We start from the raw sequence: 25908 nt of genomic DNA on the forward strand, positions 1-25908 counted from the left end.
TGTGGCTAGCATGGACCCAGAAATACCCTGAAGAGGGAATTTGAATGGTATCACCACATACTGAAGACTAAAGAGGTTTAATAGTATGGATGAGTCCAGGCCATGTCTATAGGCCATAGTGTCATGGAATGGGTTCTGAAACATTTTTATTTACTAGGAGAGGTGGATCCTCAGAGTTTAACAAAAGTGTTGATTTCTGGGTAACTAAGTTTACTGAGAGTTCAGTTCTGTTCTTAGGTAGCCAACATGTACCAAAAAGCCAAAGCTGTATGCTGAAGCACTAAATCTGCCTTTTCTGCATGTCCTGCTTTCTGTTATTTTTCTTTGGCTATGGTATCCATTGAACCCAATGCTAACTCCTTTCTCATTCTAGATTCTGAAATTGATGCCAGCAACTATGATCAGTTGAATAATATGGATTTCCTGTGTACAGTGGAAAATGATGAAAATGGGGATGAGTTGTATCCCTCTTCCAATGCCAGAGAAGCTTATGCTAGAATAGGTATGAAAACTTTTTTTTTAAGTGCTTGGTGTCAACATGGTCATTATTTTCTACTTACTTGATATATCTATTTCTTACAAATTCTACTTTTGCTCTAAAGTGGTGGCATATATTCAAGTGTCCTCATGCATAGTAAGTTGTTACCACTACGTGGTACCTAAACCTGTGAGTTGTGAGGAAACATGCGCAACAGTTTGTGGTTGTCAGGGGAAAATCTCTCTATTAATGGATCCTTCTGCTTAACACTTCCTGTCTCCACTTCTTCTTTCTCATGTTCTTTGTTTCCTGAGCAACGATTTACAAGAAAAAATTATTTTAACTCTTTAATTTCACTTATACTGGAGAATTCTGTTAATGAAGTAAACCTACAATAGTTTTGCTGTGCAATTTACTATGATGTTACTGTGTTCCTTTTTTTCTTTTTTTGGTAGCTGAATTAGCAGAATATGTGCTCAAAGATCAGCAGGAGAAGCAAGTGGAAGATAGTTTTGGTAAGATTTATGTGAATAAAATTAATTTTCTCCATGACAGTGTTCTACCTAACATCTTACATTGTTCCTCATCTCCACAATCAGAATACCAGTAGGGTTTCTGTCACCTGGTATCCTCTTCCACCTCCCTCCTTCTTCCACCTGGGAATTGTGTCCTGAAAAACTCCAAGGATTTTCTGTATTTTGAAGGATTTTCTCAAAGAGAGCAGTTGTATCTCTGACCAAGTTGCAGGTCACCTCATCAAAGCAATAGCGTATTTACTGCTTGACTGCCTAGTGCTATATAGGCTCTCAAGCACCATCAGACTTATTCTGAGCAATTGACACATATTGACATGTATTCAAGAAGCCTGAGCCACCAAGAGGAAATATCATGCATACAAATACAGTTCATGCACCCTTGTTTCTGTCCAGGATGCACAAAGTTGCCTGAGAAGGCGTGTCAGATTTTACTTCTCTCCCTGATCAAAGCAGTGATGGTATAACATACATGTAGTAAAGGATTTCTTCATATCAGTGCTTAACCAGGGATAATCACTTGGCTTGTTGTACAAAATCATTGTTTTGGCTGCGGTGCAGTTGTTTGCTATTTTAGAGTATATATTTAATGTGTGGCTGCTGGGAAATCTGTAGATCGAAAAAAATTCACACAATATCTGCACATCCTCTTTTACACTTGGGGAAAGTATTTTGGAATAACTTACTAAAGGTAATACCATAACTAGGACAATTAATTCTGGCTACAAGAAACCTATGTGGCTTTAAATGTTTTTTTCTGCTCCCTGTTGTGTTTAGAATTTGAGGGGTTGGTTACACCAAATGGCAATATTCATATTTATCTTAGAGGAAATGAGATACAGTATGAGTATTTATGTCTTTGCCTGTAGAAGACTGGTATAGATAACTTCACAGCTCTTACAACACAACATATATAAATGGTTCAGAACCTTTTACTCTACATCTAAAGGAACTAATCATTTTCATATACAAAATGAGCAAGTAACTTCAGTAATACTGAGATCACACAAAAAATATATCTGTGAATCAGCTGTGATGTTTAATCCTTTGCTTGTCATTAGAGCATTGAGAAGTACTTGTGTTTTAGTAGCCACTGAATTTGCCACAGTAGATTAATGTCACACAGTGAGAGAGTCTTTGGCCAGAGTTCTGAGGGCTTTCTAAATTGTATAGATTTGGATATTTTTTACTGCATGATTTTTGGTTTCCATCTTTTATTTGGAGCATGTTTGCTTTCTGCTGGTATCTTTCTTTTCCTTTTACCTCCTCCTGGAATATTTCTAGGAGAACAAAGGTTGACATTTGCAATATTTCACCTTTTTAGCAGGGAGCCTTATTTTGGATGAAATGACTGCTGAAAACACTGAGATATTTACTGATGTAAAGATGCAGAAATGTCACAAAAGAAGTAAGTAAAAAATGGTGAGAGCTTGAAAGTCTGTAGTGTTTGGATTCCAAATATGCATTAGGGTACTTTGATTTTAAAAGCAGCCTCAGTATATTCCTCCTATAGTTCTTCACTGACATAAACAGATGTGCTTCCTCTGACTTTGTTTACCCTCTATGGGCTGGGAGTAAAATCTCACCCCAGCACATTCGTCATAATTTGCAGAATCTGTTGTCCTCTAACATAACATTAAGTGTGTTATATTTCTTCCCCCTTTTTTTTGTCATCCATGTGAAAATTTTAATTTTGTTTTCAGTATATCTGTAGCTTATCAAGCATTAGTTGAACTTTAGTTGAACTATTCCCTTTTTAACAGCAAGAACTGCAAAAATGTTTGATTAGTGGCAAAAAAAAAAAAAATAATAATCTGAAGCCCAATTCAAACTTCAGTATTGTAAAATAATATGAGACTATTCACATTCATGTTTAATATATTGGACTCATGCAGTTCTGAAATAGCTGAATTGAAAGTGCTAGCATCTCCTTCTACTTTAAAAAGTTAAAATTAGTTTCCACAATGGACACTTAAAAATGACAAACTGGATTCCATTTCTGTCACTTAATATCACCTTTTTTTTTTCTTTCAGCATTTTTAGGCTCCATAGAGAGTTGTGCTGATGTTTCAGAACCCAAATACAAGAAAATTGGTAAGATATTGGCTGAACAGTAAAAGGTTATTGAACATATGTTGTCTTTTGTTCCATAGTGCCTTCCTCTGTTAAATGTTGTGGCTCTACCTTCTAGAGAAAGTCTGTTCTTGTAGATATGATGATATAACACAGAGGTGTGTTTTCATGTTTCAGTGCTTCCAGTAGGGTAGAAATAACTGTACAATCATATACCTCTTATTATACACCTCAGTCTAATTTATGATGCAAGAAATCAATGATCTCTTATCAGTAGGTATTAAGATGTTCATTTTAGGACTGATTACAGTCCTGTGGTCTGGAGACAGAAGGATCCTTATGCCTCAAAAGCACAGATTTCTGTTGGGCAATAGAAAAATTATGTCCTTTGCATCAACAGAGACACAGCTGAACTCCTCTAAACTCATCTGAGGGCAGAAAGCAGACCAATGGCAATCTTCATAGCTTATCGTGTACACTTTTTGTTTATTATGGGTTATGTGACAACAAAAGAGAATCAAAATTTTGTTTGGCAGGAAATGCCAAACTATGGCTTAAGTGTGACACCTTCCAAACATACAGTGAAATATCCTAGTAAAAATAACAGTGAAGAAACTGCTTCTTGGACCAGTCCATATTCTACAGTCCTTTACACCAAAGTAAGAATTTGGAGAAAGGGTAATTTCTAGGTGTTGCATGCTCTCAGAGCATCCACAAGGCAGTAACTGCAGCCAGCACACAAGCTGTAACTTGTTCCCCAGAGTAAATGAGTGTTCAAGTTCTTAACCCAGCTATAGGCTAAATGAGCATCTCAGATACAGCTAATGCAGCAAAATACTCTTTCAAAAAATGTGAAAGCAATTACCTCTGAATGAAGATATACCGTGTTTTGAAGTGCTATATGCATCCTTGTGTGTTTCTCAGGCTTCCTGAGAGAAGCTCTGATTGCACCAAACTCCATAGCCTTTTATGTATTGGGACAGGTAGCCAAAAGTACCTTGCCACCTAGAGAGCCATCCAGATGGAGCTTGGATCCTGGGACTGCACCTCAGCACACCTGAGGCCTGCAGCTTCTAAGTACTGGTTTAGTCTGAATAAAAGTCACAGCCAGGGCACATACAGCCAGGGGACTGTGACCCGAACTGATTTTCCAGTGTTCATGTGGATTTCTGGCAAGAGATTGAGCAGAATCAGCTGGATGGATTTGGAAAGGTAAACAGACTTCCTCATGAACTGGTCCTTGCTGGTTTTAGGTTATTCAAATGCAGTTAAATTTCTAGGCAATTAGTAGGTATTAAAGGCAGATTATTGCCTATCTGTTTAAATTCCTTTACAAATTTGGCACTTTTTAAAGCTTACGTTAATGCCATGCTAACAAAGAGAGTTTTGATAGGGAAATGGCACATCGGTTCCTGATTAAAATAAATAAAGTGAATGTAAAACACCTCACCAAAAGGGCTTGCATTCTAGTCTGTGGTGTACAGAATCATGGCAGAGCTAACATACTTTGTAAAGCTTCACCTACCCTTTTTCAGAAAGTGCTGAGAATACTGTCACTCTCTTCACTTTAACTGACCCAACAAAGGTGCTGGTGGAAGGACTAAATATAGATGACAGTGTAAGTACTGAGGCCAAAAAAAAAAAAAAAAAAAAAAGCTTATTGACAGAAATTTGAGCTACACAACAAAATCAGAATTAATCTTCCCTATTACAAAATGAGTGTCACTGTATGATCTTAAAAAGGCAAACAGACTACCTCTTCAAAAAATAATGTCTCTACAGTGAAGAGGATAATGTGGACTAAAGTTCAGTAATAAACCCAAAATATTTCAAAGGAGTTGAACGAAATTAAACTTCAGATTGGCCTAATCTTTTGTGGCTAGGTGGAGCTATAACAGTACTTGATCTTTTAAATCTTAGTAACACAGTGGTTCTCAGATAGGAAATTATGTGGGAATTTTATGTGCTTATTTACACACAAACCAAAAAGCACCTTTAAAAGCTTGTTTATATATAGACCACAGTAAAAAAATAGAGATTTCTATAATAACACATCAGTTTCTGATAGACAACGTAAAAACATCCTACCCAAACTACAGGTTTGTATCTCTTGACTAACCATTAGACCACAGGAAGTGATTAAATATAAACTTGATTGTTGCTGCTAGACAGGCAGCAACACAACCAGCTCTGAGAATAAGGGTGTGGCAACACCAGGGAAACCAGCAGACCAGTTTAAAGCAAAGTATATCTCAATTAATATATAAGAAACTTTCACTAAGCAAATGAAATCACGTACTACATGTAAGCCTCCCTTCCCATTTGACCGCTTCTTGAAAGACCTCTCCTCTGGCCCACTTAGTTGCTAGCCATAAAATAACTTTCTCCATTTCTTTTTGTCTCCTGTTTTCTTTTTTTCCAAGTGGATGCCCCTGCAGTGTCTACAAGGAATGGCAGTTTCTTGGCTATGCCTCTCAGCAGCCATCCAGCTAGCTCCACCTCGCTAACTCACCAGCACATGTCCTTTTCTGTTCCCGCTATCAATGCACTGGGAAGAAGTTTTGTAATTCCTGGTATGTACAGGACAGCTATGCCTGTGCACTCTTGTACAGGGTGATTTTTTTTACCTTGTAAGTCCAGTTGTTGACCATGAACAATGGTGGAGAAAAACCAAATATGGCAGCCATTTCAATGTAGCACTTAAAACTGCTCCCACTAAGACAATGAAAGTATTCAAGGAAAATTTGAAGTGCATTGCCATAATGAAATAGAATGAATCTTCCGTTTAATTGTTGAAATACTGTTTGATTAAAAAACAGAACAGAGTTATTTAATGTATACTTATCTAAATAATTATCTATTTGTCTTAAGAATATGAAATCACAAATTTTTCATTAATAAACTTGTGTTTAATTTCAATTTCTTTCTCATTCAGGTGTTTGTAAAGGGCTGCTAGGTAATTATATTTGAAGTGATATATATACTATTAGTGTATTAGCAATAGTAGAGCAAAATCTAGTGTGGAATTTTGTTCACAAAAAGCAAGTACTAATCCAAGTGATGGGCTGTATAGTCACCTTGTTTTGATCATGTTGTGTAGCAGAGGGTGTGCAAGGTATACTGGAAAGTGCTCATGACAAAGACTCACAGTCCAATAGTCTTTGCTGTTAAATCTGTGCTGGAAAGGAATCAAAAACAATTGCATAAGTTTGAAGTCTTGGAGTATCTGAAGCTAGTTGAGGCAGCACAAAGTATCATAAGAAATTGTGTCACACCCACAGAAACTCGGGGCTATGGGTGATTGAGTTGCAAGCACTCCATCAACAAAAAATTCCCTGGTGCAAGTTCAGAGGGAGGACGCTTGCTAGCTGCTTGTACATTTGTATTGTACAATTCTGTGAGAAAGACAGTGCAAAGAATGGTAAAAATTAATTCAGATATGTAGTGGATACATACATTTTCTACACGTTTTCTCTTCTGGAGGATCTGTGGTCCATACATTTACAGACTTTGCCCTGTGTACTGTGCCTTATATTAATAGACTTTGTTTTTTGACTGTCAAGACACAATGGTCACTAAAAGGTGGGTAATCCTTTATATTTCCCATTCATCATCCTTTTAACGGTTTGTTTAATGGATTCTGTGGCTCTCAAGTGATTCTATGAACTCATAAACTCTCAGCTGGTAGTATTTGCCTAGAACATACAAAGAAAGATAAGTAGCTTTGAGAAAACCTTTTCTGTTTTTAGAAACTTTTGGAAACAAGGAGCCTTTAAAAACAGGACAGTAATGATTCTGCTGTCAGTTTCAGGATCTTCAGCACCTTTGATTCCAGAGTGTCTACCCTTTGGCATGAAAGACAAACAAGAGAATGTAGACTTTGCAGATCTTGCTCAGCAGAAAAATAATTTTTTAATAGGAAATGGCACATCAAGTATTATAGCATATCCAGGTAAGTACAATAATCTATTATCCACATAAGTAGACAGAAAGTACTGGAAAGTCACTGCTGCCGGCAAGGTGCTAAGCTCTCTCATTTTGGTCACTGGTAGCTGTGATACACTCAAAACTATCATTTGTTTCTCGCTAGCACTGACTACCTCCACTGAAACAATGTTTTCCCCGAGTTTTCGAGTTAATGTATGTGGTAAGTGTGAAATTATTTTTTATATGTACAGTACTTTGTATTGGAAGAGGGAACACATTCCTTCTACTCAAAGACAGTTCAAACCCTGCAGGCTTTACTCATGTTGACCTTATTCAGGAGAAGAAAAAATAGAGACATTTCTTCCTTTGTATTGATCACAGACTGCTTAGTCTAATAGGCAAAAAATGAGGCAGATAAGGGGTTTTAGAGCTACTGGGTCAGTTATATATTAGTAGCCAATTCAGTTTGCTACAAAGACCAGTCTTACCTGGTTAAAACTATTACAAAAGCCCAGTATGTATGAGCACAATCAAAACTGCAAGTTGTGCTGGTACTCACTTGTCCTGGGCATCTTAAATGCTCTGTGCTGGAAGCCAGGCTGCGGTCAGCTCTTATGGAAGCCCTGAAACCAAACTGATGTCTTTGACTAAATGATGCAGACGCCTAATACAGAAAGACTTATAAATAAATGCATATATATCAGAGTCTTGGTCAGGCTGTAACAGTAACACTCGTAGCAGACTTTCCCTTGCACTTCCAACTCTCAGCTTTTAGACCTGGGAGTTCGATTTCAGTGGTTACTCAGTTTCTTATCTCTGTGTATCCTGGTGATTACAGCTACTTGCAGCTTAGTACAAGTGTTTCGTTGCCCTCTGGTGGCTAGCACAGCTCATAAGAGCAAAATTTTAAAGTGGGGATTAATAGTCAAATAACCCTAGATGTGGGGAAATACTCGTAAAAGTTGGATGCTGCTTTGGGGAATCCACAATAATAGTAATTTCTGATTGATTTACAGCAGCACAATGTATGTGACTATGTCACAAACCTCAGAACTCCTAATGCAGGAAAAAAAAAAAAAAGCATATAAGATCCCAAACCATTACTAACCATTACTTTTTTTTTTTTTCTTTTTTAATGTCATTAACACCTGATTGGTTTGACGAATGCTGCTTCCTATCTAAATATCTCATTACAGCTTTTCTTGGTTTTCTATTCTGTTATTTTTATTAAATGAAAAAACTAGTAAAATCAAAATCAGGCATATCCCTTCTTTATTTAATATCTTCAGTGGATATTTCTTCTACCAGGAGAGAACTCTTATATCAAATGTATTGTCTTACTGGAAGAAGGACTTACTTATCAGAAGTCTGTGGGTGTTTCCTTGGTAGAAGCCCCTCTGAACTCTAACCATTACCCCTGTTGCTGCTGTGCATAATAGGAATTAATTTCCAGATCAAAAGATTAAGCTTTGTACTGTTTATTGCCACATTCTACATCAGAATGAACCAATTATTATGACAATAAATACAGTTGTGCAAATCTAGGGAAATGTACCTGTTTCTTTCACATTTCTCTTGAATGTGTTTACCACAAAACTATTGGTGAGTTTAGGTTTGTTAGTCTCTGTCCTGCCACTTAAAGCCTTTGCTACCAAACATTTTGACAGAACTGACGCTTTGTCATTAATCATATATTTGTAGAAAATACGCTTTCTGATAAAATTTCCAGTTTTCTTTGTGTATGGCAGACACTGCTCATCTGATTAAGTGTGAAGGTCTGCAGTAGTTTGAAAACAGTTTGAAAAAAAAAAGAAAAAAAGAAAATTGGACAGTGACAGTACTTTGTCAGGAAGAGTAATAGGTAAACTCTGTTACCAATAGTCAAGTTTTTACATGTCACTATGTCACTTATCTGTGACTTTCATACTTAATACCTGCTCATGAGGAATAGAATAACAAAAGGAAGCTCTTACTTTTGATGACATAAAGAAGTCTTATGTGTGAATATGAATTTATGCACACTGACATTTGAAGACAACAGTGGATGTCAGCTTGTTATCATTTGTCTTCTTCACACCATTGTGAAGGTGTCATCTTGTTTAGTGTCATAAGGTCTGCAAGAGTTCATGTCAGCTGAAATGTACACTTTGGAGCTTTTTTTACCTTTCCCATGTTAAAAAATAAACAATTATCTCTCTCTGGATGGTACATGGTTTATATTGTAATGAACTTGAAAATTTGGACTAGTCTTACTGTTATAACTAGTAAATCTGAATCAGTGACCATTAAGGTGTCTTTCTCAACTGTATTGTTATGTTTCTCCAGGCTTAGAAATATTCAAAGAAGTCCAAGTTCCTCTAATTCCTTCTGAAGAACTTTTCAAAAGACCAAGTGAGTTTAGATCCCTCAAACTTGAAACTTCCACATTTTTTGACAAATGTTGCTCTTTTCTTGTCTATAGAAAAAGAAACTTGTTATCGGAATTGTCATTCACAACAATTTGTGAAGGTGTTCCAAGTTGTTGAGCGCAGTTCCTGTTTTTAAGATCTTTGACTTGTACATTTTTAGACATCTAGTTGTACGTCCTACTTAGAAGGTTAATGTACTCAGCTATTGCATAGATACCTCCAGAGTGATTCAGATCTTAGGTGTAAAGGTGTCTCTGTTTTCTGCACTGCCAATTGAAGTACCTGGAGTTACATGGGATAAATCCAGACCTAAATGCTCAATGGGAGAATGGGAGCTGATGTATTTCAACCATATTACAATTATGTAATTAAACCACTCTGAAACAATGTTGCAGTTTTTGGACTGTCTTCTTCAGTTTGCATGTTTGTGTTATTTCTCCAGGGTCAGTGGAAGTTTTCTGTAGAGCGCTTAAGGATTACTTCGGAGACATATGCAAATATGTGGCCATGGAGCGTGAAGTGACTCTTGATCACTTGTTTATTGATGGTACACTTGTGCAAAACCAAATTGAAACCAAGACTGGAAAGCACAGTGTAAAAGCAATGGAAAAGGAGCTGGTAACTTACAATCTACAATGGAAGGAAAAGGCATCACTTGAAAGAAGCCAAATATTTCAAATCCCAGGAGGTAAAGATTTAGAGACTAAAGTGATTGTGGTGCTGGGAAAAGCAGGAATGGGCAAAAGCATTCTTGTACAGAAGATCTGTCAGGACTGGTCCAATGGAGAGTTTCCTCAGTTTGAATTTCTCTTTTGGTTTGACTGCAAACAAATAAGCTTGCCTGAGAAGTGTTACAGCTTGAAGGATCTGTTTCTTTATTTTTTTGTAAAACCTCAAGAGGGAAGCAACGAGATCTTTGAGTACATATTGCAAAATCCTGCTAAAGTCCTTCTGGTTTTTGATGGTTTTGAAGGGTTGCATGACCATGAGAATTTTCCTCGTTGCTCAGACAGACAGCCTGACAAAGGCTTGTACAGTATAAAGGAGCTGCTTTCAGGACTTATCCAAAAAAAAATACTCAGTGGCTGTACTTTATTACTTACAGGAAGACCAAAAGACAAGGTGAACCAGTATGTGTCCAAAGTGGATAAGACTATTGAAATAGTAGGATTCTCTCCTCAGCAGAGAGAATTGTACATAACCAAATACTTTGAAGGATTACCCTACTGTGATAATGCACTGAAATTAATCAAAGAGAGTGAGTACCTGTTCAGTCATTGTTACAGCCCTGTTATATGTAGATTTGTTTGTTTTCTCTGTGAGACAGTACTTGAAATGGGAGACAAAGGCCTTCCTTCAACTCTTACTACACTTTTCCTGAAATTTGTTCAGCAAAAGATAATACCTATGCAAACAGATGTTACAGCTGTGCAAAATCAAAAGTGCCTTGCTACACTAGCCCGTATAGCCTGGTATCTTGGAGAAAAGCACCAAAGTACCATGAGAAGTGATATTCTTCCTTCTAAGGAACTTAAAGAATTTGCTCTGAAATATGGATTTTTCCTGCCATTTGCATTCCCCAAACATTCAGATACTGAGGAGGAGGAACTTGGGACCACATTCTCCGATTTTGTCATTCAGAATTTCTTGGGTGCGCTTCACCTTTTATTAGCAGAAGATGTGAAGGATAAAAGTCTAACAAAGTACCTGTCTTTTCCATCCAAGAAGAAAAAGCCTTATAACTGGTTAGACTTAGTGCCTCGATTTTTGGCTGGATTGTTGTTCCTCCAGGATGACGCCTACTTCTGCTCCCTTTCTAATAAGGAAATAAAACAATCCACCAAGAAGCAGAAAACACTCCTGAAATATGTCAGAAGGTTGCAGATAAATGACCTCTGTCCAGAGAGATTACTCGAGCTTTTACACTGCATATATGAAACACAATACAATTATCTGTTGCAGCATGTGACCTTAAGGCTCAAGACAGACCTGTCTTTTCATGGCATTTTTATTACACCACCAGATGTTCATGTACTCTACTCTACTTTAAAAAGGTCAAGAAAAGAGTTTTCCTTGGATTTGCAAAACAGCAACATTGACATGCAGGGGCTAAAAGACTTGGTTGGCCTGAAGAATGTGGCATCATTCAGGTTGGTCATTCTTTGTAAATACAAGTGTCATTCGTAGGGCTGCAGGTAGATGACACTTTCCTGCAACAACCACAGTTATATCTGTTGACTTTGTGTTTTATCACTTCACAGGGCCTCCCTTGGTGATACAATCAGGCTATGGAAATACTTAGAACAGACAAAAGACTATGAACTGCTGAAACTGTCAACAGAAAAATTTGTTCTCGATCCCTTTAAGGCAAAGACAATGAAGGATGTCAGTGACCTTTCAGACCTTGTAGAAATGCAGGAGATAATCAGTTGGTAGGCTCATTTATGATATTTCCTCTGAACTTATTTTTAATGCACTGTTTTGGTTGCTAAAATTTTTCTCATGTTCATGTTCTACTGTGATTTATTTAGCATGCAAGATGCCTCTGGTTGCAGCAGCTATGAAATTACTGCTATAAAGAACCTGAGAAAAATAGAATTTGCGTAAGTGAAATGCTTCTCTGTTGATTGACATTTGATTACTTTTAAGACTGAGTTATGGATATTGGCTACAGTGTGTAGTTAGTTTATGGTAAAGAATCAAGTAAACCCCACTTATTTAGATTTTGTTTGTTTCAACTAGATTTATTAATTTATGGGCAAAACTCAAAATATGCCATTTCTGGATCCTGCAGTGGTACGGATCAACATGGTTCTATCAGTTTTCTTTGATTTTACTGAAATTTACCTCCATATTATCAGATGCAGATCTTATTCCAGTATGCAAAATTTCTTGATTGTGCTATACCTGTGAAATACTTTTTCCCCAGAAATGCTCAACTGTTCTATATGAGTCTTCTGGCATTAGTTTTCTGCCCAATCAGAGCTTAGGCCACGAGAGGAAAAGGTCAGAGAACACCTTCCAAATAAAATCTTCAGCACCTTTTCCTGGAAGAAGACTGACTTGGAAACGCTGGCTTGAAAAACGGGGTGTATTAATACCTACTTTTTTCATAAACTGCATGCAGCCCCAAATGTAGATCTTTCTACATTCTGCTACCTAAAAGTATCCTTCCGTAGAGTGTGGAGTAATTTGGGCAGAAATTGCACCAGAGCAATGGAGAACTCTCACCAGGTCTTCATCTATTTCTTGCTCTTTTCTTCTGACCTAGTCTAGAACTATTGTGCTTGGCTTCACTTCTGATTTTATGCTGTTTTCTCTTCTCAGTTTCTCTCCTACTTTTCTTTTAAGTTATAATTTTGGTTAAAATTCCGGTCCTTTTAATTAGGCTGAACATGTTCTGATACCAAGGAAACTCCAAATGAGATTAGTATCTGAAGGACCAATATGATGAACAAATACTTGGAGCTGGAACACTGAAGTTCAGTTTATGCTTTGAGCTGCAGTAGAATGTTAACATTAAGTTAGTCTGAATTGCCAATAGTTTGAAAAAATTGTGAATATTTTTTCATCTCTGTTATCAAGATTATAATACTTAAAATGAAAGACCTGAAGCAAAACAAAAACAAACAAACAAAACAAACAAACAAAACAAACAAACAAACAAAAGAACAGAAATACAGGAATCTAAAACAAACAAGAGGAGTCTTGCACTTGCTATTCTGCATGTGCCACTTCTGTGCAGACCACATCTGTGCAAACAGCTCTGTTCTGTTTGACCTCAGCCTTGCTTGATCCTCATCTGGAGGCTTCAGAGCAGAAGTCCTCCCTGCAGACTGTAGGGAATGGATGCTTCTGAGGAATGTCAACTAGCTTGAATCTGAAGCTGTAGAGGAAGGACTTTACAGATTTATACCTTTTGCTGTTTCTGAGCATGAAACAACTGCTGCACGTCTATATATTTGTTTATTTTCTTCCAGTCTAGGTCCAGCATATGGCCTTCAGGGATTTCTAAAACTTGTGGAAATTCTGCCGTCATTTCCATCACTTCAGCATTTAGAGTGAGTAATGCTAAAGATTAACCTTGCTAATGCTGCTCCTCAGCAGCCCGTAATGGTGGAGGAGCTGATGTACCCAAGAAACACTGTATTTCCAACAGGCTATTTGTTTCAGTGAACAAACTGAACAACAAAAACATTCAATGAATATAACTGCAGAATATGAACTATGGCCCTTCAGCTCTGCTAAGATGCTCGATAGTGGTCCATTTGACAGACCTTTGGTCACCTTCTTGTGTGTTACTCAGTGATTAATATCTTGTGAGAAAGATTTCATGCAGTGCCCCATGGGGTGCCCATGGATTTCTGATTTCTTCATACAAGTTCCATAATGGGCTCCAGCCTCAGACTCCCATGTAGTGAGGTCTCTGAGGGACTCACTCTCATGTCTGCATCAGGAGAGAACAGGTTTCCTACTGAACCAGCAGTAGTGTTGCATTTTGGGGTTAGCTTCACTATGTGTGCCTGTGCTGTGCACCCTCTGGTGTCAACCAGCATCTTCAACTTCTGGTAGCACTTGTATGAGACTGGGCTTTTGTGGATTTGTTCCATGTAAAAGATATAAAGACTGAAAAAAAAGATAAACTCAACTAGTGCCTAGTTTTATTCTTCACATGCATCTTCCTTTACCAGCAGCATCGTTAGAAATAATTTGTTAAGAAATCCAGTATGTATTCTCTCTCATGGCAAACCATCTGTCCTGGTTTCAATTGGGACAGAGTTAATTTTCCTCCTAGTAGCTGGTAGGGTGCTATGTTTTGGATTAGGATGAGAAGAGTGTTGATAATGCATTGATGTTTTAATTGTTGCAGAGCAGTGCTTACACCAAGCCAAGGACTTTCCAGCTTCTTGCTCTGTCCTGCCAGCGGGCAGGCTAGGGGTGCAGCAGGAGCTGGGAGGGGACAGACCCAGGACAGCTGACCCAAAGTGACCAAAGGTGGTATTCCATACCATCTGGCGTCATGCTAAACAATATAGAGGGGTGGCTGGCCGGGGTGGGGGGACCGGCTGCTTGGGGACATCAGTCCCCATAGGCTGGACATAGTCAGCAGATGTTGAGCAATTGCATTGTCCATCACTTGTTTCGTACACATTATTATTAGTAGTACTATTATTATTATTATTATTGTTATTGTTATTTTCCTGTCTTAATAAATTTTCTTTATCTCAACCCACAGGCTTCATTTTCCCATTTCTCTCACCCATCCCAGAGAGGGAGGGGGGAGGGAGCAACTGCAGGGGATTTTCTGATTTTTAAGCTGCTGAATTTTAAGCTTCTGAATTTTAAACTGCTTTACACTAGAAACAATTGTAGCAATAGCCAACACTTTGCCATCATACCAGAGGGAAGAGGGCATTTGGTCACAATGGATCAATCTATTGGCCATTTCTCTCTGTTGTATCTGGCCTTTTTATATTTTGGGAAAACAGTAGTGCTCTGAAAATGGAACAAGCCCAATGTATCATAGTGTTGTCTATCAGATTGGAAGGGGATTCGGTATCTGAAATTGTGACTACCTAAAACTCTCTCCATCTGGATACCCGAATGAGGAAAAACTTAATTTCTAATGCTTTCTATCAGGAAAGTTGATGTTTAGGCAGGGACTTAGGACATCTGCTGGATTTTGTCAGCTTTGTGTTTCTGTGTGCACAGGAAATCTCATTTCAGCATGGCTGGAACACAGCTATTTCATAAACACTTTAATAATCTTCAGCATATGGTGGAAGTGAGGCATTAAGTGCTACCATTTGCATAACAAAGGGAATGTGTCAAGCCATTCAACTAGTGAAAAAAAAACTCTTAGGCTATAAATTTGAGAAGCAGAAAGCTGCTTATTAGAGAAAATGGAATTTGTGTGATGGTTCTTGCTGATTGAGGCCACTGCAGAGAAGTAGCTTCTCAAGATATACAGAGTGGTCTCTGAGGTGAACAAACCATGAAAATTTAGTTTAAAAGGGAAGCTAATTCTCTCTTTTTTGTTGTCACCCAGCCTTGATGCTCTGAGTGAAAATGGCATAGGAGATGAAGGAGCAAAGAGTCTATCTGAAGTCTTTCCAACACTGAGATCACTGGAAATATTGAAGTAAGTTTCAAGGTTAACAGTTCTGGAATTCTTTTAAAAGAAATATATCAAACCAAGAGCTTAAGGGACGGTGTGTTAACAACTATGGGCATAACTAACCCATGGGCATGATAATTAGTCTATGGACATATTTAATCTGTACATTCATTAGAGAAATAGCTTAATCCTATGACAATTCCTTATTTCCATTCAAGGATAATAATTTAACTTTTTCCCTAAAACAGCGAGTGCACATTCCATTTAAAAAAAAAAAAAGAACAAGGTGTATATGATTTATTTAAATGTTTCAGACAGCTGCCTCAAAAGTTATCGCAATGCAGGGAAAAACGATGAAGGCCAGACCAAGGCAGATACATTGATATATCCTTGGGGCAGCAAAAATCAAAGGGCAGGAGAAAACAAAAGGAAATGGAGTAATGTGGAAGTAGGGATTCTAGGTGAGCTCACCTTGCTGCTTCTGACTTTACTGAGGGAGTGAGAGAGGGATGAGTAGCCAACCCCAGTCAGAGCCTCTCACAGTCAGGAGTCTCTACAGGAACAGCAGTGATCTGATTTTTAAAGCGGGAAAAGGTAGTTTGCTGTCATATGTCTCTAGCTTTCATTTTTCTGCTCTAGAAACTATCCAGTTTTGTAGTCACAGAATCACAGAATCACAGAATTTCTAGGTTAGAAGAGACCTCAAGATCATCGAGTCCAACCTCTGACCTAACGCTAACAGTCCCCACTAAACCATATCCCTAAGCTCTACATCTAAATGTCTTTTAAAGACTTCCAGGGATGGTGACTCCACCACTTCCCTGGGCAGCCTGTTCCAATGCCTCACAACCCTTTCAGTAAAGAAGTTCTTCCTAACATCCAACCTAAAACTCCCCTGGCACAACTTAAGCCCATTCCCCCTCGTCCTGTCACCAGGCACGTGGGAGAACAGGCCAACCCCCACCTCGCTACAGCCTCCCTTGAGGTACCCATAGAGAGCGATAAGGTCGCCCCTGAGCCTTCTCTTCTCCAGGCTGAACAAGCCCAGCTCCCTCAGCCGCTCCTCGTAAGACTTGTTCTCCAGGCCCCTCACCAGCTTCGTTGCCCTTCTTTGGACTCGCTCGAGTACCTCGATGTCCTTCTTGTAGCGAGGGGCCCAAAACTGAACACAGTACTCAAGGTGCGGCCTCACCAGAGCCGAGTACAGGGGGACGATCACTTCCCTAGCCCTGCTGGTCACACTGCTTCTTATGCAAGCTAGGATGCTGTTGGCCTTCTTGGCCACCTGAGCACACTGATGGCTCATATTCAGCCGACTATCCACCATCACTCCCAGGTCCTTCTCTGCCTGGCAGCTTACCAACCACTCATCTCCCAGCCTGTAGCTCTGCTTGGGGTTGTTGCGCCCCAGGTGCAGGACTGGCACTTGGCCTTGTTGAACTTCATGCAGTTGACCTCAGCCCATCGGTGCAGCCTATCCAGATCCTCCTGCAGAGCCCTCCTACCCTCACGCAGATCGACACACGCACCTAACTTGGTGCCATCTGTGAACTTACTGAGGGTGCACTCAATGCCCTCGTCCAGATCATCGATGAAGATATTAAAGAGGACCGGCCCCAGCACCGAGCCCTGGGGAACGCCACTAGTAACCGGCCTCCAACTGGACTTGACTCCATTTACCACGACTCTTTGGGCCCAGCTATTCAGCCAGTTTTTAACCCAACGAAGCGTGCGCCAGTCCAAGCCAAGAGCAGCCAGTTTCTTGAGGAGAATGCTGTGGGAGATGGTGTCAAAAGCCTTGCTGAAGTCAAGGTAGACCACATCCACAGCCTTTCCCTCATCCACCCAGTGCGTCACTTTGTCATAGAAGGAGATCAGCAGGATCTGCCTTTCATAAACCCATGCTGACTGGGCCTGATCACCTGCTTGCCCTGCAAGTGCCGCATGACGACACAAGATAATCTGCTCCATGAGCTTTCCTGGCACTGAGGTCAAACTGACAGGCCTATAGTTCCCCGGGTCTACCCTCCAGCCCTTCTTGTAGATGGGCATCACGTTGGCTAGCCGCCAGTCAACTGGGGCCTCCCCCGATAGCTAGGACTGTTGATAAATGATGGAAAGCAGCTTGGCCAGCTCCTCTGCCAGTTCTCTCAGTACCCTCGGGTGGATCCCATCCGGCCCCATCGACTTGCGCACATCCAAGTGCTGTAGCAGGTCACCAACCATTTCTTCATGGATAGTGAGGGCCACATTCTGCTCCCCCTCCCCTTCCACCAGCTCAGGGTACCGGGTATCCAGAGAAAAACCGGTATTGCCACTAAAGACTGAGGCGAAGAGGGCATTAAGCACCTCCACCTTTTCCTCATCTCTTGTAACTAAGTTTCCCCCCGCATCCAGTAAAGGATGGAGATTCTCCTTAGTTCTCTGTTTTGCGTTGATGTATTTGTAAAAAGATTTTTTGTTGTCTTTAATGGCAGTAGCCAGATTGAGCTCCAGATGAGCTTTGCCCTTTCTAATTTTGTCCCTGCACAGCCTCGTTACCTTCTTATAGTCCTTTGAAGTCAGTAGACTTCTGAGTGTAAATGTGTGCAGTGTCTCATTCACCACACAGAACTAGATACTGGGGTCCATTTAAAGTAATATTTTTCTGGGTATTTGTTTTTCTTTCTTTTTTCCTGCTTTTGTTTTTGACTGAGAAGTACCAGTTACTGCTCTCCATTTTTTGCAGAAATGTGCCAAATTTAATCTTTTTTGTAAGGAAAGACTCTTGAAACTGTGTTATCTTAAATCCTGAGGAAAGCTCTTGGGTTAATGGTAATTCTAGGCCTTATCACACTGTATTGTAGCATCACCTTTGTTGTTCGGGACAACATCTAAAATCAATTTGCTCCATATATTAATCAATTAGAATAAATGTGCTCAGCTAACAAAGCCATCTCATCTACTGTAGCTTATCACAGAATAAGATAACAGATGTGGGTGCAGAGAAACTAGCTACAACTCTTCCTTCCTTATCTTCGTTAACAACACTAAGGTAAGTGGTTGTGTCCTGTTCAGTTGTTTTACATAACACACCTTACTGTCTCTGTCATAAATCACTGAAAACAGAATCCATGTGCACACAACTTGCAATAGCCAAGTTTTGACTACAAAGCCTGAAAGGAGAAGATAAACATATGACCCAGTGTAGTCATACAGAAGCATATCTCAGGAATATAACAATGAACATACTGATTTTTAAATCCAATTCATAATACCTAGTGCTTAATAATGCCCTTTACAAATTCACACACAAGAATATGATCCATTGCAAGCTTACATGTATGCAGAGCTTGCTAAGCCATCAATGAAGTAGCGCATACTTGCTGGTAAGGGACAAATGACCCATTCCACTTCATTTATATCTCTGGCATAGGCATGAATGAAGTGTCTCAGGGGGAATACAAGAAACTGTGGTGTGCACTTCTGGGATAATTTGCTCACATTGAAATCTTTTGAATGCAGTGCACCAAAGATCTGAGCCTCATTTTCTTGCAGATTATTAATTTTCTCTGATGTAGTCAGGAATGTTCTTAGTACTCATTAAGAATCCTAGACCTATTTTTGCTGTAGCTGTGTAAGCTGAAAAAGGCTATTTGCCTTGCTTGATATAGAAACCATGAAACTGTTTAGAAACATGAAATGATTAGCTGCAATTAGATAAGGAAAATTGGAAGTTAAGATGTACCAATGATATCCAGAATTTCATGATCTAATATATAATCTGTTTACATTGTTCATTATTTGATTGTAACTATACTGGTTTTGTTGTCTGCAGCTTGTACAATAATAACATTTGTGATTTTGGAGCAGAAAATCTTGCAAAAGTTCTTCATGCAATGGCATCTTTAAGAGTGCTAGAGTGAGTATGAAATCTTTTGAAATGGATCAGGAGAGCTTATTTGCTTGGATACTGAACATTCAGATCTTCCACGCTGAGGGTAGAGGAGACAAAATTTGCAGGGAAAAAAAAATCTGCGTGGTTATGTTGGGCTTTGAAGCTGACATTCGTTGAGACAGAAAAGTTGTGGAAAGATTTAGGTGACCCCTGATCCATATCTGCCTGAAAACTTAGATTGCAGTGGCAGAAAATTCTTGAGAAGGTTGATCTGATTTTAGGAAATGCTGAAGGCTTGTCTTGTTGTTGCCTCTCCATATAGGAAAGCTATGCATTATTCCCAGTCTTGTGTGAAGGGCAAAGGCACTTAGGTGGAGTCTAGATAGTCAGTGGTTGGAAGGGTTTAAGGAACAATTCACTGTAGATTCTTTGGAACCATTATATGCTATGGCAAAGGAAATGACTTCATAGTTTTCTAGGTACTTGGTAACGTAGCCAGCCACTGATGAAGGACATGTGTGGCAGGAGTCTGGAAATCTACACACTTCTACCACCATTGGGTGTAGCTTTGCCCCTCAGCTGCGTCTGGAACTCAAAGCTGGATGTATTTCATTCCTTGCTCATTCTCTAGCCAATCTCATGGACAGGCACTCTGTCAGGAAGCCAGTTAGTGGCTGGGCTGTTGCTCATGTCACCTGGAGCCCCAAGGGCAGCAGCTCAAGGAGGCAGTTACAAACTGGCCAATGTTTTCTTAAAATACCTGGAAGATGCAGAACAGGGAAAGAGTTTCATAGATGCAAAACTTGCTAACTGAAGAGGAACATCCATGTCCATCTTTAATGCCTACTGATGAGTATATATGACTTGTTGGCTCAGCGGGAAAAAGGGGAAACTTTAGCTCCATGACATCTGAGTGCTGTAGGACGAATCAATCTGGAGGTGAGAAAAAAAAATCGGATAAGCAGTCACTGGATGGAGAGGAAAATTTGGTTTTAGTTGGGAGAATATGGTCATGGGGAGATGGAGAAAGACCTTAGGTACATAGAATAAGGAAACAGATGGAGTAACCTAACTTAATGGAGTCCCAGTTTGTCCTTTTGATTTTTTTTTAATTTATTTTTTAATCATGGATCTATTTTCTTTTTACTTTTTCTTTCCCCTCTATATACAGATAAGCCCCTATATTATTTTTGCTTTTGAAAGAAATGTTTGCACTGGTATTTGATCTGAGCTGAATTAACAAGGTTTTTTTACTCCCCTCAGTGTTCAGTATAACAAAATAACTGGTGTTGGAGCCCAACAGCTGACTGACAGCCTACGAAAATGCCCCCATATAAAAAACTTGTTGTAAGTTTCTTTATACATTCACATCTAAGATATATCAAATAGATCTGCAAATTGAATTCGAACTCATGCTAAAGCTGTCTTCTGTATTTGTCAGATTTATATGAGGCACAAAAAAGTAATCACCAAAATATGAAAGCAGTCACACAAATGTTAAAAATGTCATCTCTGGTTTCAGCAGTATTAATTTTCCATTGCTCCAGGCAAGCAAGCTTGTACTGCTTTAAGCACAGTTTACACTGAGCCTTCCATCACGTCTTCCTCCAACTGTAATGATCTCTGTGCTGCAGGACTTGTATTTGAGGGATAAACAATTAACAGCCATCATTACAGGTTAAATAGACTGAAGCTGCCAGTACATATTGAGGGGAAGGGAGTTTGAAGGGAAACTAAAGAATAGTTAGGGAGGCAGGACTGTAGTGTGTCCTGCAACCAGAGTCAGCTAGAGTATGGGGGAGTGGACTGCTTTCTTTTAAATTAAAATGAATTTTCATTTGTTCCATAGATTAAATACTTCTGTAGAATAGAATGATATTCAAAATGGAAAGGCAACTTAAAAGCAAAAACAAAACAACAACAACAACAAAAAATCACTGCCACCAAAAACCACAAAAACAAAACCCCCCAAAAATGTGAAATAAATTATATGTCTTAAAACCTTTCCTTTCTTAACATGCACTTACAGGATATGGAATCCTACAATTCCTTATGGAGTTCTTGAACACCTTCAGCAGCTGGACTCGAGGATCAGTGTGTAGGTTCAGTTGTATCCTGTAAAGGTAACATAAATTCTGGCTCCTTGAGATAACAAGATTTGTTTTTGTGGCAGCTGTCGATTCTGATAGGTCTCACTGGCACCAGGCGCAGGAACAGCATAAATGCCTACATGGTTACATAAAGAGATGCTGCCCGTGAGTGGCATAGATCAATATTGCAACAAATTTCCTTTTGGCCACTCACCTCGATCCCCCATTTCCCCAACACCAGTGCTAGCAGACTGCAAGGGCTGAGTGGGCAAGAATGAATGAACCTTATCAGCTACTCCTGGTTCAGCCCAGTTCAGTGACTGGCAGCTGGCCTGCTAATCTGCTCTTTTCTGTTGGTCAAAACTAAATGACTGTTATTCTCATGTTTAATAGATGAGTTCTGTACTCCTCAGAGATTGTTTTGTACTGATTTTTAGTCAGTCATTTCACTTTTCCTGTGTTTAATCCTCCACACCTGTTTTGCCTCCCCATGAAGCTGTGTCTAGACTGTACCCAGAGCAAACCATTGGTCCCTGCATTCCTTGTTGTCAGTCCTTTTTGTGCAGTCTGCCCACAGGCAGCCACTTTCACTTCACTGATTCTGCCTGCGCAGTCTTAAGGATCCTTTAAATAGTTACTTCTGTAGAAAACACTTTGCTGATGGTCACAAGGATTTTACTGCCTTGATGCTGCTGAGCTGAGGGAGCTGCAGGGGCAGTTACAGGAAATTAAGTACAGGATTTCTCCTCCCAGCTTTCTGCCATGTGCTTCCTCTTGCTGCTGAAAAAAAAAAAATTCAGGATGCATCAGTGAAACAATCTATGTAAGGAATAAGAAGTTAAGTCAGACACCAGAGGCCTTCTGGCTTTCTTTCAGATGGGCAAAAACAGATTGCAGAATCATTTCCAGGCTGCTTGAGCTGTGGTTTTGAATGGCCCTGGTAGAGGCTGCAGTTGCCAATGGCTCCTGAAGCTATGCAGGAAGCCAAAGTTTTGCATGACTCTTGCTCTCAGTGCACTGATCACCATATGTAGGTTTAGCTGTTTTTATAGCTCTGATCAGGCTACAGGTTTTGGAAGAGCTGGTACCATACCAGCATCACAGACTTGCTTTATATGGCAGCAGGAAAAATCTGTAGTGATTCTTAATAGCTGACAGCACAATGAAGTACTAACTCTTTGTCATGTTGAATAATCATACCTACTTAGGTGAGAAGACATTAGGGTTAACAACAATGCTGGGAAGCCTCATAAATGCAAAGTTTTCTCTAATCCTTCACACCTTCCTCTGCAACTATTCTCTCATATCTCCTATGCATTTCTGTGGCACAGGTTGCCACATTAGTGTAGCATCTGAGCAGGTGAGGAAACCTTTGTCTTCATTAGCACTGAGGACTGGTAGCAGCAGGGAGTCTGGATCCTGTCTTCCAGCTGGAAACATCCATCATCTACCAGCCACTGCCATGTTTTTTTCAGAGCACATAATATATATGTGGGTTTGGTGATTTTAATGGTGATTAAGCAGATCTGATATTCTGTTCTTATTGTTTCACAGGTAACAAAAAGGAGAAGGGAAGGTCTCCTCTGTGTTTTCCCATCTTCTTGCTGCTTTATGAATCAGGAATTAAATGCCGATTTTCATAATAGTGGCAAAATGAAAAATGTCCCATTTAAGCTTCTGGGTGATGCTTGAAGTGAGTGAACGATGGAGTTCAAGTTTTTAAAAGGTCATTTTATATGCTTTTTAAAAACTTGGCTGTGCTTCCATTGAAGTGATGAACAGTTAAGTAACATCAAGTTTCACAGAAGAAAAGGACATCTGGATATTGCTCACCATTAAAGGTGAACAGGAGTCACCAGCTTATTGGTAGTATAAAATTCCATCATCGCTTCATTGAAGTGTATGCTGCAAGCTGCTGTACATGCAACATCTGAAGTAACAACAGACCAAATCTAATTGTTTCATGGTGCCAATGATAACTACAATTAAGTTCTCTTTGATTTCAGGCTACTAAAGCTCAATGTTACAGTTTTCACCTGCAAATCTGGATTAAATTGAACTATTAGGGTCTGAAGCATAAGTAGGAATGACCAGTCTGAAATTGTAATATTATTGTTGCAAATCTAGAAGTGGCTCATTTCTTGATGCTAATTGTGATGCTGTCTTAAGAAAGGTATTTTTAATCAAATAACTGTCTTGTTACAGATTTCTTCAAAAAGATTAAGGAAAAAAAAAAAAAAAAAAGAAAAATGAATTTAAACTAGAAAAGTATCAGGGATTTTTTGATGATGTAGCAGAAATACAAACATACGTAAATAACTTCAGCTCTGCACAAAAATCCTCAGTTTTTTACTCTGTCACAAATGAGAACTTTAAAAGCTTTTTTAAATTTTAAGGAGTAAAAGAATTTCACTTTGTGTGAGATATTAAGAGAAGATAAGAGATTCTATGTTGTATAGTTTGTCAACTAACATATATATGCATGAAACTGAGGAACTGAAAACACAAGTTAAACTTCTGAAATGAACTTTTCTCACTCATATACATGAACTGAGATTTAGTCTCTCACCTACAGGTGGCAAGTAAATGTACATACATCTGCTTGAAAGAGATATCACTACTTTGCGTTGTTGTTGTGGCCTGCTTTTACAGAATTTGAAGAATTTGAAGAATTAGGCAATAATAGGAAGTCGCATATTTCAAAGTGCTAACGTATCCATTCTGCAGGCATCAGTGTTATGTGGGCTGTACACCAGCCCTGCTGACTGCAATAGCAAAACAATTGTTTCCTCTTTTTTTTTTTTTTTTTTTTTTTTTTTCCTTCCTTCTTTTTTTGTACTTCAGCTCTGTGAGCATGAAAAGAATTTATAATCGTGCAGAGGCATTTGTCAGGACTTTCACTCTGGTTCCATGTCCAGATGCTGTCTGGAGACAGGAAATCAGCTGGAAAGTAAAAGCTAGAAGTATTCAATATGCTACAGATAAGGAAGGGAGGCTTCTGTACTTCATTTTGCTAGCTCAGCAGTAGCTCAACAACATCCTTGAAGTTTCTTTTGCTAGGAAGCACTGACAATGCTGACCAAGGATCTTTGCAAATGAAAATCTCTCAACTCCAGATGTTATGATGTGGTTCAAAAACAAACCCCAATTTAAACAGTTCAAAATTACAGATGATTTCTGCTGATCTGAATAGCCAGGAACCAGACCTAGTATGTGGAAGCAATAGTACAAGAGAGTAAGGTGAAAAACACTACGGAGAATGTGATTGTAACTAGGAAATGGCATTCTTCTTCACTACTTGCTTGGGTCTTCAAATTCTAGCCAGAGCTGTGGAAAAATCTCATTCATATTCCCCCTCTTTACAGCTGCTTGAATGGGAAGTAGTTTGAACTAAATTCAGTGTGACATTCCCATCAGCTTATGACGCTCCAGCCATGCAGAGCTATGGTGAGCCCTTGTCTCAGCTTCCTCAACTTAACCTTTGAATGACAAATGCACCTGTAGGGATATACTCTGCATCTAGGCTTCACTGTGACTGAATCTAAGAATACGCTAACCTTATGTAGGCAACTGAATATTACAAGACTGTCTAGACTGCTAAAATGGTGTTGGGTATTCTACTGTTCTCTTAGTGGGAGATGCATGCTTATAGTGTACATATTGTAAATTCTGATGCAGTGTTTTGGTTGTGTGTTTTTTTTTATATATATGATTTTTTAAAAGTATTAATAAAAGTATTTCTTTTTACAGTAGCTTGCAGTAGTTATTGAAAATTATTTTGATCTTTTTCTCTGAAGCACTGGGAAAACACTGCTGGCTTCTGAACATAGTAACACGTGAAGGGCTCCTGCATTCCCTGTTAAAGGCAGGGAATATGCAAGGGAGTCAGCTTGGTCCTGCTGGCACCTACCAGTTCAGTGGTCTGAAATGGAGAAATAATGCTTTCCTAACAGGCAGTGGGATCTTGCATGACCAACTGGCAGGCTGTTCGTCCAAACTAGAAGATATAAAAGTTCTGACTGAAGCTGCCTACTAATAACAGCAAAAAAAGTTGTTTTCATTATTTCAGGCTTTTAGCAGTTACAAGTATTTAAATTAATCAAGGTTCAAAGTCTGGGTGGATACTCTTGTGGCACAAAACTCATGGAAAATGCTTTTATCAATTGAGTGCCTTGTGTGTAGAAGACTGAATTCACTGGCTACCCTAAAAAAGCTACCCTGATCAAATCAGTGTTCTAAAATCTCCTTTTACAGAATCACAGAATCACAGAATTTCTAGGTTGGAAGAGACCTCAAGATCATCAAGTCCAACCTCTGACCTAACACTAACAGTCCCCACTAAACCATATCCCCCCCTTAGGATGAGAAGAATGCTTATCTTGTCTCTTTATGCCCATATTCTTT

General features: G+C 39.2%; 1 protein-coding gene across 6 annotated transcripts in view; it reads left to right on the top strand.

The window, feature by feature from the left end:
* CIITA (class II major histocompatibility complex transactivator) overlaps positions 1–25256 on the top strand; it is a 46371-nt gene extending 21115 nt beyond the window's left edge. For 4 of the 6 annotated variants that reach the window (XM_084536543.1, XM_084536546.1, XM_084536545.1 and 1 more), the window contains 18 exons: positions 374–502; positions 934–993; positions 2336–2419; positions 3046–3105; positions 5508–5657; positions 6890–7036; positions 7175–7231; positions 9337–9402; positions 9862–11569; positions 11681–11851; positions 11951–12022; positions 13400–13480; positions 15469–15561; positions 18488–18571; positions 19355–19438; positions 20678–20761; positions 21444–21537; positions 23059–25256. In XM_084536543.1, the coding sequence (XP_084392669.1) occupies positions 374–502; positions 934–993; positions 2336–2419; positions 3046–3105; positions 5508–5657; positions 6890–7036; positions 7175–7231; positions 9337–9402; positions 9862–11569; positions 11681–11851; positions 11951–12022; positions 13400–13480; positions 15469–15561; positions 18488–18571; positions 19355–19438; positions 20678–20761; positions 21444–21516 (3203 nt within the window). In that variant the 3' untranslated portion in view covers positions 21517–21537; positions 23059–25256. The remainder of the gene's footprint in view (positions 1–373; positions 503–933; positions 994–2335; positions 2420–3045; positions 3106–5507; positions 5658–6889; positions 7037–7174; positions 7232–9336; positions 9403–9861; positions 11570–11680; positions 11852–11950; positions 12023–13399; positions 13481–15468; positions 15562–18487; positions 18572–19354; positions 19439–20677; positions 20762–21443; positions 21538–23058) is intronic. The other 2 variants (XM_084536542.1, XM_084536544.1) reach the window with 2 other exon arrangements.
* Positions 25257–25908: the final 652 nt, after the last annotated feature.

Source organism: Aythya ferina (assembly GCF_964211825.1).
Source record: "Aythya ferina genome assembly, chromosome: 15".
NCBI lineage: Eukaryota > Metazoa > Chordata > Aves > Anseriformes > Anatidae > Aythya > Aythya ferina.